General features: G+C 36.1%; 3 protein-coding genes and 1 non-coding gene across 17 annotated transcripts; all 4 read left to right on the forward strand.

The window, feature by feature from the left end:
* The first annotated feature begins 2,983 nt into the window (after window positions 1-2,983).
* LOC104751006 (peroxidase 12) lies at window positions 2,984-6,053 on the forward strand. The gene is made up of 3 exons (XM_010472868.3): window positions 2,984-3,544; window positions 4,991-5,185; window positions 5,322-6,053. The coding sequence occupies exons 1-3, from the start codon at window positions 3,275-3,277 to the stop codon at window positions 5,934-5,936; spliced, it is 1,080 nt and encodes a 359-aa protein (XP_010471170.1). The 5' UTR covers window positions 2,984-3,274; the 3' UTR covers window positions 5,937-6,053.
* Window positions 6,054-6,316: 263 nt separating this feature from the next.
* LOC104751007 (carboxypeptidase SOL1) lies at window positions 6,317-10,159 on the forward strand. Of its 11 annotated transcripts, none has more exons than XR_015584381.1 (16): window positions 6,317-6,518; window positions 6,747-6,813; window positions 6,928-7,023; window positions 7,193-7,223; window positions 7,339-7,395; window positions 7,589-7,684; window positions 7,809-7,931; window positions 8,042-8,146; window positions 8,315-8,361; window positions 8,449-8,596; window positions 8,677-8,779; window positions 8,857-8,919; window positions 9,090-9,173; window positions 9,273-9,336; window positions 9,423-9,444; window positions 9,664-10,159. XR_015584381.1 is itself a non-coding variant. In XM_087491273.1 (16 exons), exons 1-16 carry the CDS (start codon window positions 6,413-6,415, stop codon window positions 9,969-9,971), a joined length of 1,500 nt encoding a protein of 499 aa, XP_087347399.1. In that variant the 5' UTR covers window positions 6,318-6,412; the 3' UTR covers window positions 9,972-10,159. The 11 variants fall into 11 exon arrangements, 4 of the variants coding, with proteins under 4 accessions (XP_087347399.1, XP_010471172.2, XP_019092985.2 ...); XR_015584379.1 differs by having other exon boundaries at window positions 8,315-8,345; window positions 8,471-8,596; XM_087491273.1 differs by lacking the exon at window positions 9,423-9,444 and adding an exon at window position 7,113 and having other exon boundaries at window positions 6,318-6,518; window positions 7,170-7,223; window positions 8,471-8,596.
* A 1,696-nt stretch (window positions 10,160-11,855) lies between these two features.
* LOC104751008 (putative choline kinase 1) lies at window positions 11,856-14,167 on the forward strand. Of its 4 annotated transcripts, none has more exons than XR_015583582.1 (7): window positions 11,856-12,617; window positions 12,814-12,935; window positions 13,034-13,229; window positions 13,309-13,426; window positions 13,530-13,548; window positions 13,655-13,755; window positions 13,853-14,167. XR_015583582.1 is itself a non-coding variant. In XM_087490036.1 (7 exons), exons 1-7 carry the CDS (start codon window positions 12,246-12,248, stop codon window positions 13,949-13,951), a joined length of 1,056 nt encoding a protein of 351 aa, XP_087346162.1. In that variant the 5' UTR covers window positions 11,856-12,245; the 3' UTR covers window positions 13,952-14,167. The 4 variants fall into 4 exon arrangements, 2 of the variants coding, with proteins under 2 accessions (XP_087346162.1, XP_087346163.1); XM_087490036.1 differs by having other exon boundaries at window positions 13,530-13,577; XM_087490037.1 differs by having other exon boundaries at window positions 11,918-12,617; window positions 12,827-12,935; window positions 13,530-13,577.
* A 27-nt stretch (window positions 14,168-14,194) lies between these two features.
* TRNAG-GCC (transfer RNA glycine (anticodon GCC)) lies at window positions 14,195-14,265 on the forward strand. Its single transcript has one exon. It is a non-coding gene; the product is annotated as a tRNA-Gly (tRNA).
* Window positions 14,266-14,305: the final 40 nt, after the last annotated feature.

Raw genomic sequence — 14,305 nt, forward strand, 5'->3', positions numbered from 1 at the left:
CAAAAGGTAGCGGTGGAATACTTCAAAGCTTTCCTAGGTTCACCGTCTGTTGCAAATCCCCCATCAGTAGAAGACCTGGCTTCGTTAATCCCCCAAAGATGTTCAGCGACTGCAATTCAAGTACTTTCGACCCCGTTCTCGAAGGAGGAAATCAAACTAGCAGTCTTCTCTTTGCCAAAAAATAAAGCCCCAGGGCCAGATGGATATTGTGTGGAGTTCTTTACGGCTCAATGGGATATTGTAGGGTCAGATCTACGATGTTGTCTCTCATTCCAAAGACGCCTAATGCCTCAAAAATGTCTGACTTTCGCCCAATTGCCTGTTGTAATACAAAATATAGGGTGATCTCAAAGTTGTTGGAAAATAGGCTTAAAAACGTCTTACCAGACCTTGTTGCAAACACGCAATCAGCCTTCATACCGGGACGCTTGCTGGTGGAGAATGTGCTGCTCGCAACAGAACTAACTCAAGGCTACAATCAGAAATCGATCTCAGAGAGAAGGATGCTAAAACTTGACCTTAAGAAGGCCTTTGACTCACTGCATTGGGAGTTTATCCTTAATACACTCGAAGCCATAGAATTTCCAGCACATTTTGTCACCATGATCCGCGAGTGCATCACGACACCAAGCTTCTCAATATCGATGAATGTGGAATCTTGTGGTTATTTTAAAGGAGCAAAAGGTTTAAGACAAGGAGATTCAATTTCCCCTTACCTCTTTACCCTGGCTATGGAGGTTTTTACTCAGATGTTGAACACCAGCTACAACAAAAACCTCATTGGACACCATCCTTCAGCTTCAAACCCACAGGTATCACATTTGGCTTTCGCATATGACATTTTGGTCTTTTTGATGGTAAGTTTGACTCTCTGGTAAACATCACGAAAGTCCTCCAAGAGTTTGTTGAGGCCTCTGGTCTTCACATGAACCAGGACAAGACCAACTTGTTCATAGCAGGGGTGAACAACTTGAAACTGCTTGGATTGTTTCCACCGGCTTCAAGATAGGTTCACTCCCCATTTGGTACCTTGGTCTCCCTCTGATGCATAGGAAACTCCGAATTGCAGAGTACAGGCCCTTGACAGACAAGATAAAAGCCACACTATCTAATTGGTCTGCAAGAGCCCTGTCATATCCAGGAAGGAAATAGCTCATCTCATCTGTTATCTATGGCACCTTCAACTTTTGGGCCTCAGCGTTCATCCTACCAAAATGCTGCTTGCAAGAGGTAGAACGGCTATGTGCTAGTTTTCTGTGGACAAGAGACATCACAAAAAAGGCACATGCAAAGGTGGCATGGAAGACGATATGTTTGCCCAAGGAAGAAGGGGGACTAGGGTTTCGTCGTTTAACAATGCGGAACCAAACCCTCTGCTTAAAGCTTCTTTGGAGATTATTCTCATCCGACTCACTCTAGGCAAAATGGATGAGGAACAATAAAATAAAGGATGATGTGTTTTGGCTCATAGACGAAAAGAAACAGTGTTCGTGGACTTGGAAAGCGCTGCTACACCTTCGACCTCTGGCCATCCGTTTCTTGAAAAGTGAAGTAGGAAATGGCAAATTGGTTAGTTTCTGGTTTGATCGGTGGACTCCTTTTGGCCAACTAATTCAGTTTCTGGGCCCCTCAGGACCGAGCCTCACAGGAATACCTCTTCGCAGTATTGTGGCATCTGCGAGCTCTCCTGAAGGGTGGATTCTGCGTCCAGCGAGGTCCCCTTAAGCAAAGCTGTTACACATACATCTCACAACAATTGTTTCACCTTCGTTATCCTCATACCAAGACATCTTCTTTTGGAGTTCAAATGATGATGAGTCCGTCTCTTTTTCTATCAAGAAAACCTGGGAAGCTTTACGAGAAAGACACGACCCGCAACGTTGGACAGAACACATATGGTACAAGGGAGCTATTCCAAGGCATGCCTTCATGTTCTAGCTCACACACCTAAATCGTCTTCCCACAAGATCCAGACTCGCAACTTGGGGTATGAAAATTGACACTGCCTGTTGTATTTGCGGACTTTACCCTGAAATTCGTGAACACTTATTCCTCAACTGTGAGTTCAGTGAAGAGATCTGATTGGAGACTTTAAGGCGACTAGGTTTCCATGCATTTGTGTTTCATACTTGGGAAGCGTTTGTGGCATGGATGGACTTATCAAACTCTATCTCTACGCTCACTCTGCGTCGGCTAGTCATACAAGCTTTGTTTTATGCTATCTGGTCCGAAAGGAACAATCGCCTTTACAACAACATCACAACCCCACCACATATTGTCTTCAAGGTGCTGGATAGACAAATCAGGGATGCTATTCTAGCAAAAACTCACAAAAAAAACTTTAAGGGTCTAATGCTTAATTGGATAAGATTTATTTAAATCGCAGGCTTTGCTCGAAACTAAGATAGTTCTTGTTTTTTATCCTTTTTTGGCAAGTACTATCTTCATGTATCAAACCTTTGTATTCTGTACAAGCAATTTCATTAATAAAAATTCACAATTTTACAAAAAAAAAACTTATCACTATATTTTTTTTTTTTAATTAATTCCGCGATATAGAGTTTTCGGTCGCTAGTTAAGAAATCTTTACAGTAACTATTCTTTTTCTTCTTTCTTATACTAGTAAATTAAAAAAGGTATTAGACTAACACACAATTTAGTTTGTACAAGTGTACTGTAGTTATCATGAGTTAACAAAAAAAATTAAAGATGAGTGATATTAATTGACGGTGATATTATTTCTTCTTTTTAGATTCTTTCTACACAAAGCTTTTGTTATGTTGCAGCACGTAGTTTCTCGTTCACTATAATCTGCGGTCTCCGCGTTCATAACAATCCAAAGCGCATGCATGCGACTAATAATAACTCGTATATTCCAAGATCGACTATATCTTAATTGTCAAATTAAAAAAAGAAAAGATGACATATGCGTTTATGTCTTTTCTAAAAGATATAAACATATAAACCTCACACGTATATATCTGCTTTAATCTTTGTTCCTACGCACCAAACGCACAATTTCCTCTAAAATAACATTTTTTCTTCTTGAAAAAATAAAATGAAAATACTCTCCTTTTTTTGGGTCAACATAAAAATACTCTCCTTTATTAAGCAAAAAATATATATAAGGAAAAGGCTTTAGTGATCCTTTTAACATAAGAAAAAAAAAAGGACCCCATTTGCCTATAAAAATAAAAGTCCATATCTATTTCCCAAGATCAAGAATAAACAGAGAAGATAGAGAGAGAGAGGCTTTCATTGAAACACCAAAAAAATGGCAAAGGGTTATTCGACACGTGTGCTAACGTTTCTGATGCTGATCTCGCTAATGGCGGTGACACTGAACCTTGTGTCTTCTACTGCAGAGGCAAAGGAGCGGAGGAGAGATGTTCCTATAGTGAAAGGTCTCTCATGGAGCTTTTACCAGAAAGCATGTCCGAAAGTCGAAAACATTATCCGAAAAGAGCTCAAGAAAGTCTTCAAGAGAGATATTGGTTTAGCCGCAGCCATCCTTCGTATACATTTCCATGACTGCTTCGTTCAGGTTCGATATCTTTGTCTTCCTTTTTCTTTGTTCTTGTACTAAAACCTAAGAAAACTTAATCTGATTCTTTAAGCCTACTCGAAACTGTTCTTCGATGCCTAATCTGATCTACGTATGTAATTTACACATATATATATACATATATATTATCTGTAACAGCACATATATATATTCTCTCATAGTAGAAAACTCGTTTTTACAATATAAAAAAACCATACCCACTCATCACTCATTAGTCATTACGAACCACACAAAAAAAAAAATTCGATCGGGTTGTGTATGAAAATGAAATAACAGGTTTGACTTTTCTTTTTAATAATCCGACCAAAATAACCTTAAAGAGTAACACAACATCGCCTCGAAGTTGTGCTTCAAAACATAAGGGTTTCTTAAGTGTAATCAGTAATTAAATTATCAAAGATATACTATTATTGAATAGACATGTTGTTTAATGGACTAGTTAATACTACAGGTAGCACTACATTAATTCATGCAATAGTTCTACCAAAAAAATAATAACACATGCAATAGAATTAGGATAGAGTTGAATATATATAGGGACATGTCGCATTAATACTATTCACCTGTTTTCCGTAGGTTAGTTGGATCTCAGTTATAAAATGTAAATATCTTAAATAAATTTAATTTCGAAACCAATAATAAAAAATAACAAATGGTTGGGGCAAAAAAAGAAATCAGGATTATGATAGCATATATACAACAACGCATGCATGTATGTGAATTATATATTTGTATATAAATGTTTCATGTATCTAGTTTTTTTTTTGTTGAAAATATCTAATATTCATCTCTAGCCAAATAAATACTAAACAGGATTTGTATTGCACTTACCACGGGTCTAAATCTAGTTTATACCTTTATAGTGTTACCTGCAAGTTGCACACACCTCCGTATACTTCAATTTTAATATATTATTATTATGAAAAGCGGTATAACTTTGATCAGATCAGATGCATATAATTTTGGAGGAAAATTTCTTTTATATATATGGGCAATTGTCGTAAATACCACTAAAATTAGTTTTTATTCAAAAATACCACAATTTAGTTTCTTTTTCCAAAAATACTACTAATATGTAATTTTTTCCAAAAATACCACATAATTGAATTAAAGTTCTAATACTAAAAACTAATCCCTAAATTCTAAATACTAAACCCTATCCCTAAAAACTATACCCTAAAACTAAATGTGTCAACCCAAACCTAAAAAAAAAATTACATCTTTAAAAATCAATTTTTGTGTTTGTGGTAATTTTGGAAAAAAAACTTTTATGGTATTTTTGGAAAAAAAAAAACTAAAATGTGGTATTTTTGGAAAAAAAAATTTTGTAGTGGTATTTAAAAGAATTTCTCTATATATATATATATATTATTTTTTTGTTTGTTTTCTGTACTGGTTGATAAAACAATGTCTTAAGAAAAACAGGGATGTGAAGCATCAGTGCTGCTAGCTGGATCAGCAAGTGGACCAGGAGAACAATCATCAATCCCGAACCTGACACTCCGTCAACAAGCCTTTGTTGTCATTGATAACCTTCGTGCCCTTGTCCAGAAAAAGTGCGGTCAAGTCGTCTCTTGCTCTGACGTCCTCGCTCTCGCGGCTCGAGACTCCGTCGTCCTAGTAACCAACTCTCTCTCTCTCTTTAGTTTAAACCTGGATAATGACTAATACAAATCATTAGCCTATAATTAGTTTAGCTTATTATTTTATATATATTATTCTCGTAGATAATTATTATTTTTCTGTATCAATGTAGTCAGGAGGGCCAGACTATGCTGTGCCACTTGGGCGACGCGACTCACTAGCGTTCGCGAGTCAGGAGACCACATTAAATAACTTACCACCACCGTTTGCCAACGCGAGCCAGCTCATCGCCGACTTCGCCAACAGAAACCTCAACATCACCGACCTAGTGGCACTCTCTGGCGGTCACACCATCGGAATTGCGCATTGTCCGTCTTTCACAGACCGACTCTACCCGAACCAAGACCCAACCATGAACAAGTCCTTCGCCAACAACCTCAAACGCACTTGTCCCACCGCGAACTCGAGCAACACGCAAGTGAATGACATAAGGAGCCCCGACGTGTTCGACAACAAGTACTACGTTGATCTCATGAACCGACAAGGGCTATTCACTTCCGACCAAGATCTTTTCGTAGACAAGAGGACACGTGGCATCGTGGAGAGTTATGCGATCGACCAGCAACGGTTTTTTGAAGATTTTACTGTGGCGATGATCAAGATGGGTCAGATGAGTGTCTTGACTGGGACACAAGGAGAGATCCGTTCCAACTGTTCAGCAAGAAACACCCGAAGTTTCATGTCAGTCTTGGAAGAAGGCATAGAAGAAGCTATTACCATGATCTAATTAATAACCATAATTCTCGACCTTTTCTTTTCTTTTATTTTAGTTCACGCCCTTGTGCATGGTTTGTCGAATGCTTAAGAAGACTATCTGATAAATAAGAGCGTTGCTTGGCTTCAATCTTAACTTTCTTTTTTTAGTTCACGCACTTGTGGTTTGTTCGAATTAGAATATCTGAGACCATCTGATGAAAAAAATTGAGTCACCTTGCCACCTTGTCACCTTGTGAAAGAAACTAGTCAACTCCAACAACAAGGCTGATTAGAATTTTAACGGGCTAAGTCAATATAAAATAGACCCACTAATATATAAAAGCCCATAATCCAATCCATGAAACTTACTCAAGCCCAAGTACTTCAGGGTCAGCTCAACGGTCTGTCTCCCTCTCCCACTGACTTTTATCGAATCAATCCGAAAGGGAAGTTGGAACCAAGAGAGTGAGACAGAGAGATCTGCGTTTTTTCCTTTCTTTTCTAGACATGATCAATCTCAGATTCGTCCACCGCCTCCTATTTTTGACGGCGATCTATATCTTCCTTCCTCCGACCGCCGCTAGAGGCGGTCACTCCGACTATATCAACCCAGGTCCGCCGACATTTTTTTTTTCTTACCTTCAATTTTTCTCTTCTTTTTGGTTACTGTTCATACCGCACAAATCTATAGTTTTCTGTTTCCGTCATTAATTGCGCTTGATTTGGTGATAAGTTTAACAATGATCATATATTTTGGTTCAGAATACTAGTTTGAGGTTTATGCATAACTGCTACATTTAGTGACTTGCTTAATCTGGAATTTTGTGTATTGAATGTTTAGGTTATGGAAATTTTAGTTTTCATGGTATTGCGAGGAACTTATTTGCTCAAGAAGAGCTTCGACCGAGGTAAAAATGTCGTTTAGAGGTTTCAAGCTGTTATTTAGGGATGTCATTATTGTTTTTTTTTTTTTTTTTTTTATGTGTGTAATGATGATAACTTTGTTTTCTCATTGTTCAAAGTTTGGAATTAACTCGAGGGTACATGACAAATGATGATCTTGAGAAAGCAATGAAAGATTTCACCAAAAGATGTAGCAAGATCTCGAGATTATACAGGTAATTAATTTCGTACTTGGCTGATACTTGTATGAGCAATTCTTTGGAGAAGAAGTCAGTTAATTGTCCTTTTTTTTCTTTTTCTTAAGAGTCAGTATTAGTTCTTATGGTGTTGTTGATTTTTGTTCTTTATTTCTCTCTTTGAGGGTTTTCTGGAACGTGCTTTCAGCATCGGAAAGAGTGTCAATGGATTTCCTTTGGTAATGCCCTCTTAGCTAATCAGAAGTAATTCTTCTGACTTTACAATGTGCATCTCTTAGGAATCAGTATAATTGATGCCTTGTGGTGTTTGTTTCTTGGTTTGTCTTTTTTTAGTGGGTCATAGAGATTTCAGACAGACCTGGAGAGATAGAGGCTGAACCTGCATTCAAGGTAAAAAGTAAAAACATCTGCTCGATTAGCTATATTGGCTATACATGCAATCATTTTTCAGATATATGATTTTAGCTGGTGAAAGCCTAGATGAAACCTTTATAGTTTAATTTGACTGGGATTCTTTCTGATAGTTGATTGGTAGTCCTTTTATCTTCTTGGAATCTAATTTGTTAAACAAATGGTCACGCAGTACATTGGGAATGTCCATGGAGATGAACCTGTAGGGCGTGAGCTCTTAATACGTCTTGCAAACTGGATTTGCGATAACTATAAGAAGGATCCATTGGTAAGTGATTTTTTTGCTTCTTTTCCACCATGCCTTGGCCATGATTTTATTATTTTCACTCATCTAAAATTGCCTAAGAAACAGGTTATAGGCAAATACTGATATTATCCAATTTTATATGCAGGCTCAAATGATTGTAGAAAATGTTCACCTTCATATATTGCCATCATTGAATCCAGATGGCTTTTCAATTAGGAAACGTAATAATGCAAACGATGTGGATCTGAATCGCGACTTCCCTGACCAGGTGATTTCCACACTCAGAAGTAGTATTTTCTTCGATGATGTGATTTGCATGATTAGTTGATTCTATTCAAAGTCACGTTTGGCTTGCTTAACTCATACCTAATAATGCAGTTCTCTCCCGTAAATGATGACTTGAGTTTGAGGCAACCTGAAACTAGGGCAATTATGACTTGGCTGAGAGATACACGATTCACAGCGTCGGCTACTCTACACGGGGTAATTTACCTGACATTTCTCCGTAGCAGACTTGTACATACTGTAGCTTCTTAAATATGTCTAATTTGATAGTTTACTTATTAAGAATTTCCAAGGGGTTTTACTATTATCAAGTAAAATCTTGATTCAATGTGAATAAAATATTTGCTAAACCTAGTTTTCTTTCAGGGTGCGCTGGTCGCAAATTTTCCATGGGATGGTACGGAGGATAGGAGGTGTTTACTTCTATTCAAAATGATCTTTTACATAATGCAAAGCTTTTTGCTTTGTCCTTTATGCAATGCAATGCAAAAATCATGTAGCTGTTCTGCACCCTTCTTGCAGGAAATACTATTATGGATGTCCTGATGATGAGGCACACCGGTTCTTGGCACGTATATATAGCAAATCTCACCGTAATATGTCTTTGAGCAAAGAATTTAAGGAAGGAATCACAAATGGAGCATCATGGTATCATATTCAGTACACTCTCTTTATCTTCTGCAACAAATGAGTTTTTAGGTTAATGCTTTACGCAAAACGCTCTACAGGTACCCAATTTATGGTGGTATGCAAGATTGGAATTACATATATGGAGGATGCTTTGAATTGACTCTGGAAATAAGCGACAACAAGTGGCCTAGAGCCCCAGAGGTCCAGTCTTATATACCTGTGTGATAACTGTTTCATGCAAAGATAGTTAGCTGATAGAGTTTGCATATATTATACAGCTTCCTACCATTTGGGATTACAATAGAAAGAGCATGCTGAATCTTGTTGCAAGCATAGTGAAGGTAATATTTAATTTAATTGTTTTAGAACCCAACATGCTAATCTTGTTGTATCATTATAGATTGAGCCTGTAGAGATTGGTTACATTAATGGAAGTTTGCTCCTTTACTGCCATCGTTATATATAATATTTTTTGTCTTTTGTTAAGCAAGCCCTCATCTCTTGACCTTAGACAGGAGTTCATGGACGGATCTTTTCACTAGACCAGGGAAAGCCACTGCCTGGGCTTGTTGTGGTCAAGGGAATCAACTATACGGTATCGCATATTAATCTTCCCTTCTATAATTTCCGAATAACTAAATCTGGAAAATCTTGTTAGCTCTTAGTTACTCATCGTAGTCCTTGTGCTCTTCAGGTTAAAGCTCATCAAGAATACGCAGACTACCATCGTTTGCTTGCACCTGGACAGATATATGAAGGTCTGATGCCCTTTCCTCACATTTAGCTTACAATATGTGTGATTATGTTGCAATAGTAACTTGCAATCTCTATTTTTTTTGTCCAGGAATCCGATTGAGTTCTTATCAGTATGATATTAGAGTTGTCCATTATTATGTTATGAGCAGATGATTATTGTTATAACCAGCTCAGTTTAGAGATCCATCCTTAAGACCGTGCCGCTTACAAATGCACTATGAGCTTGTTATAAGCTGACGCTAACAATATGATATCTTCTTTTCATCTCAACTTCTTTGTTATTGTTGTGATTGCTTGCCTCGTTTTGAGTTTCACTTTCTGATTCGCAGTCACAGCATCATCCCCGGGATACAAGCCGAAAACAGCAAGTGTTTGGTTAGGTGACAACGCTGTTACGGCTGATTTCATTCTCATCCCAGAAGAAAGCTCCCGAGGCAATCTACTGAGAAGCAACTGTGACTGTGACTGTAAAAGCTGCGGTCAGCCGCTACTAGCACACTTTTTCACAGAGACGAATAACGGAATCACGCTTACGCTTATCGTGGTAGTAGTGTTCCTGTGTTTTTTGTTGCAAAGAAGGGTGAGATTTAACCTCTTGAAGCAAAAACAATCCTCTAGAAGACCGATAACAGTATGATTTTTATAGGTATAGACGTATAGAAATAACACAACTCTCTTAATAAGCAAAAAACCCATACTTGGAAAATAAAAGTTTGTACTTCATGTATGTGTTTGGTTGATCTTATCATCATCTTACAAAGTCTTGTAATACTACTACGTCAAGAAGTGCAACATTTTCGTAAAGAGAAACGTTCACATCTGAAATGTCAAAGTCAAACTCAGATAAGAAGTAAGAAAACAAACATTTTAAAATGTAACAAAATCTATATTTGTTGTTATCTACAGCTTTCATTTAGATTTCGCAGGACTTTTTATAGACATGAAAATATTTTTCTATCTCATCTGTAAGCAGAGCAAATCTACTTTATTTAGAAAGTAGAATTCTGTTTTATTATGGAAAAAAAAGATGGCTATTGTATAGGAGAATACACGGTCATACATACCAAGTATACTTAGTATCCTTAACTATACAAAATATATGTATTACATGGTCACATGCATGAATTATATGACGTTATGTGGTCAACACCATAGACATACAATCCGGTACACCGGTCGATTGACTCCGGTGCAGATCGACGTTGACTTCGGCAAAGACCGACGTTGACTCCAGCGTTGACTAAAAAAATTGTATTCTAATTTTTTTTAAAAAAATTATATTAAATCATTAATAGTTTTTCATGATTAAAAAACATATTCAATTCAATATATTAATATTTTATATATCTCTAATGTATTCATTATTATAATTAGTTAATTTTTATTTTTAAAACATAAACTAATAGTTAAATAAAAATCGTTGATAATTATTTTCAAGATGTAATATAAAGGTATTTGCAAAAATATTCTTATTTTATACCCTTTTGCAAACATACCCTCTATATTGTTTAGCTAAAATCAATTTTTTGTATGTTTATCTTTTATATATTAGAAGTAAATATTGTGAATTTATTTTGTTGTTGTATACATGTTATTAAGAGTATGCAAATTTTATAGTAAAAATATCTAAAATTTTATACAACATTTACTATGCAAACTATAAAGTAAAGAGTCATATACTCAATCTTTTGCATATTATTTTTTATAATGAAAGTAGTTGAATTTGATTTTATGATTTTGTAGTATTTAAATAATCTTATTATCAAAGATTTATAATTAATCATTATTTTAGCTTTAAAAATAAAAATTAACTAATTATAAGAATGAATAAGTTAGAGATATATAAAAATATTTAGATATTGAACTGAATATATTTTTTAATCATGAAAAACAAAAATGTTTACATAATATTTCTTATTTTTGAGTTTTAATAGAAAAAAAATTAATACATTTTTTTGGTCAACACTGGAGTCAACGTCGGACTTCGCCGGAGTCAACGTCGGTCTTTGCCGGAGTCAGTCATACCGGATTGTATGTTTATGGTGTTGACCATATAACATCATATAGTTCATGCATATGACCATATAATACATATACTTCGTGTAGTTGAGGATACAATAGTATACTTGCTATTTGTGACTATGTATTCTTCTATACTTCCTGTTAGCCATCTTTTTTTTCTTTTATTATTAGAAAATTCTATTCTCTAAAAAGTTCACTCATTTCCTATAATAGTGATTAGAAATGATACATAGAATATATTATACTAATTGGACCACTATATATAGAAACCAATTGGTATTTATAAATTTAATCACTCTTTTACTACTGAAATTTTTACATATGACCTGTTACAAAAAAATACACAGAGACACAACAGTCACACACTCCTGTCTCGCCGCCAAAGAAAAAAGAGAAGGCTAATTACATTCGTTGACTTTGACTTTAACAATGACCGCCTCATTACGCCGTTGACTTAGCCCGCCCATAAATAACCACGTGTATTTACCTCAGTCGTTCCGACAAAACCGTCGGTCACCATAACCGTTTTTATATAAAAACACCGTCACTCGTAAAAAGATCGTATCACATTCACACACGGGACGAACATACAACGAACAACGAAACTACGCGTTCTTATCTTTCTGGGTTTTTAATTTTATTTATATAAATTTACTCGATTATAAATAAATAAATAAAAATACCCAGAAACGTAATTTCGTCAAGTTCAAAAATTCAATTCCCAGAATCATTTCTTTCCATAAAAAAAAGATTCCAAAAAGCTTTTTTTTGTTTGTGTGGATAAATCTTCTCTCTCAGATAGAATCTCATACCCTTCGAATCTTCACCTTTTTTTTCCTGGGTTTTTGATCTTGTTCAGTTTCAAAAATTTATCTTTTGGGTTCTTAAAATGGCGATCAAAACGAAGACTAGTTTAATCCCGAGCTGCGCATCACCAGAGGATCTAAAACGTGTTTTGACAACGTTAGGTTCAAGCTGGGGAGATGTAGTCGAAGATCTAGAGCGGCTTGAGGTTGTTCCTTTAAAAGGAGCTATGACGAACGAGGTTTATCAGATTAATTGGCCTACTTTAAACGGTGGTGGTGAAGATAATGATGTTCATCGGAAAGTTCTTGTTCGGATCTACGGTGACGGCGTTGACCTTTTTTTTAACAGAGATGATGAAATCAAAACCTTTGAGTGTATGTCTCATCATGGTTATGGTCCTAAGCTTCTTGGTCGTTTCTCTGATGGTCGTCTTGAAGAGTTCATCCACGCCAGAGTACGTTTTTTTTTCTTTAAATGTTTAATTTTTTTTTTTTTTTTTTTGGTGTTCTTGGCTTTAGGAAGAACAGAGGAAGATAGGTTTAGTTAGTGATATTGTTTGCGTTTCAAGAAATCAAGATTGGGGATGATAATATATATATAGAGAGAGATTTGTGTATGACGTAAATTTGTTGGTTTGGTTCGTTCACCAGACTCTTTCTGCAGATGATCTTCGTATAGCTGAGACATCTGGTTTCATTGCTGCGAAACTAAGAGAGTTTCATATGCTTGATATGCCTGGTCCTAAGAACATTATCCTCTGGGAAAGACTTAGGTAAAGACAACAAAACAAATTTCATTTCTTTCTTTGTGTTTCATCTCTCCTCCAACAGAACATTATCCTCTGGTTTCATCTCTCTTGTGTTTTAACAGGACTTGGCTTAAGGAGGCTAAGAACTTGGCTTCGCCAATAGAGATGGATGAGTTTAGGTTGGAAGCTTTGGAAGGTGAAATCAATTTGTTGGAGGAGAGACTGACTATGGATGATCAAGAGATTGGTTTCTGTCACAATGATCTTCAGTACGGTAACATCATGATTGATGAAGAGACCAACGCTATTACCATCATAGTAAGCTTTTCTGAACCCCAAGCTTTTCTCTTTTTCATCAAGAAAGTGCTCTGTTTTTTGATCAATCTGGTGATTGCAGGACTATGAGTATTCGAGTTTCAACCCAATTGCTTATGACATTGCAAACCACTTCTGTGAGATGGCTGCTAATTATCATTCAGACACTCCTCATGTTCTGGACTACACTCTATATCCAGGTCCATATCATATAAACATCTACTTAATAATAATATGTTGTTACTCGAGGTATCTCAGAATCTGATTGTGTATATATGTATGAATGATAAAAAAAAAAAACAGGAGAAGAAGAACGGAGAAGGTTCATTAGCACATACCTTGGCTCTACAGGTTTTTATCCGTTTAACCATTTTATACTTCACACATAAAACTTATTCCTCATCTTTTTTTTTTTTTGTTAATCTCAGGGAATGCAACAAGTGAGAAAGAAGTGAAGAGGTTGCTGAATGATGCAGAGAGCTACACTTTAGCAAACCATATCTTCTGGGGCTTATGGGGAATCATCTCGGTTCGTTCTCTCACTCTTTCATTCCTATCTTAAGACACTTTTAGCTTATAAATGTTGAAACCAGTATTAATCTCTAGTGTATATTGATGCAAAGCAGGGACATGTGAACAAGATTGAGTTCGATTATACGGAATATGCAAGGCAGAGATTTAAGCAGTACTGGCTTAGAAAGCCTTTGCTTCTGGGTTTACATTAAAAGGATGAAGAACAAGACTTGCATTGAAGCCGATATACATTGAATTCCTAAAAAGGTTAATGCAAAAAGATAAAAGGGAAAAAACCAAAAAAACTAGGAGACTATCTATATTTCAATTCTTACTTTCATCTATAGTTCATGTTTTATTCTTTCCTTGTATATATAGAGAGGTTTGTAAACTTTCAAAACAGTAAATTGAATAAAACTTGTTCTAAATGAAGTCGTTTATAAGATAAACAGGAAGCACCAGTGGTCTAGTGGTAGAATAGTACCCTGCCACGGTACAGACCCGGGTTCGATTCCCGGCTGGTGCATTTCTCTTTTTGGCCTTGACAGGGAATTGCAAACTAAAAA

Source organism: Camelina sativa, chromosome 16 (assembly GCF_030686135.1).
Source record: "Camelina sativa cultivar CO46 ecotype springtype chromosome 16, ASM3068613v1".
In the NCBI taxonomy this organism is placed as follows: domain Eukaryota; kingdom Viridiplantae; phylum Streptophyta; class Magnoliopsida; order Brassicales; family Brassicaceae; genus Camelina; species Camelina sativa.

Coding starts and splice junctions, on each gene's coding strand:
- LOC104751006 (XM_010472868.3), top strand. CDS start 3,275: ATGGCAAAGGGTTATTCGACACGTGTGCTAACGTTTCTGATGCTGATC. Junction 3,545..4,990: donor TCCATGACTGCTTCGTTCAG/GTTCGATATCTT, acceptor TAAGAAAAACAG/GGATGTGAAGCATCAGTGCT. Junction 5,186..5,321: donor CTCGAGACTCCGTCGTCCTA/GTAACCAACTCT, acceptor GTATCAATGTAG/TCAGGAGGGCCAGACTATGC.
- LOC104751007 (XM_087491273.1), top strand. CDS start 6,413: ATGATCAATCTCAGATTCGTCCACCGCCTCCTATTTTTGACGGCGATC. Junction 8,362..8,470: donor GATGGTACGGAGGATAGGAG/GTGTTTACTTCT, acceptor CCCTTCTTGCAG/GAAATACTATTATGGATGTC. Junction 9,174..9,272: donor TCAAGGGAATCAACTATACG/GTATCGCATATT, acceptor TGTGCTCTTCAG/GTTAAAGCTCATCAAGAATA.
- LOC104751008 (XM_087490036.1), top strand. CDS start 12,246: ATGGCGATCAAAACGAAGACTAGTTTAATCCCGAGCTGCGCATCACCA. Junction 12,618..12,813: donor AAGAGTTCATCCACGCCAGA/GTACGTTTTTTT, acceptor TTCGTTCACCAG/ACTCTTTCTGCAGATGATCT. Junction 13,230..13,308: donor CCAACGCTATTACCATCATA/GTAAGCTTTTCT, acceptor TGGTGATTGCAG/GACTATGAGTATTCGAGTTT.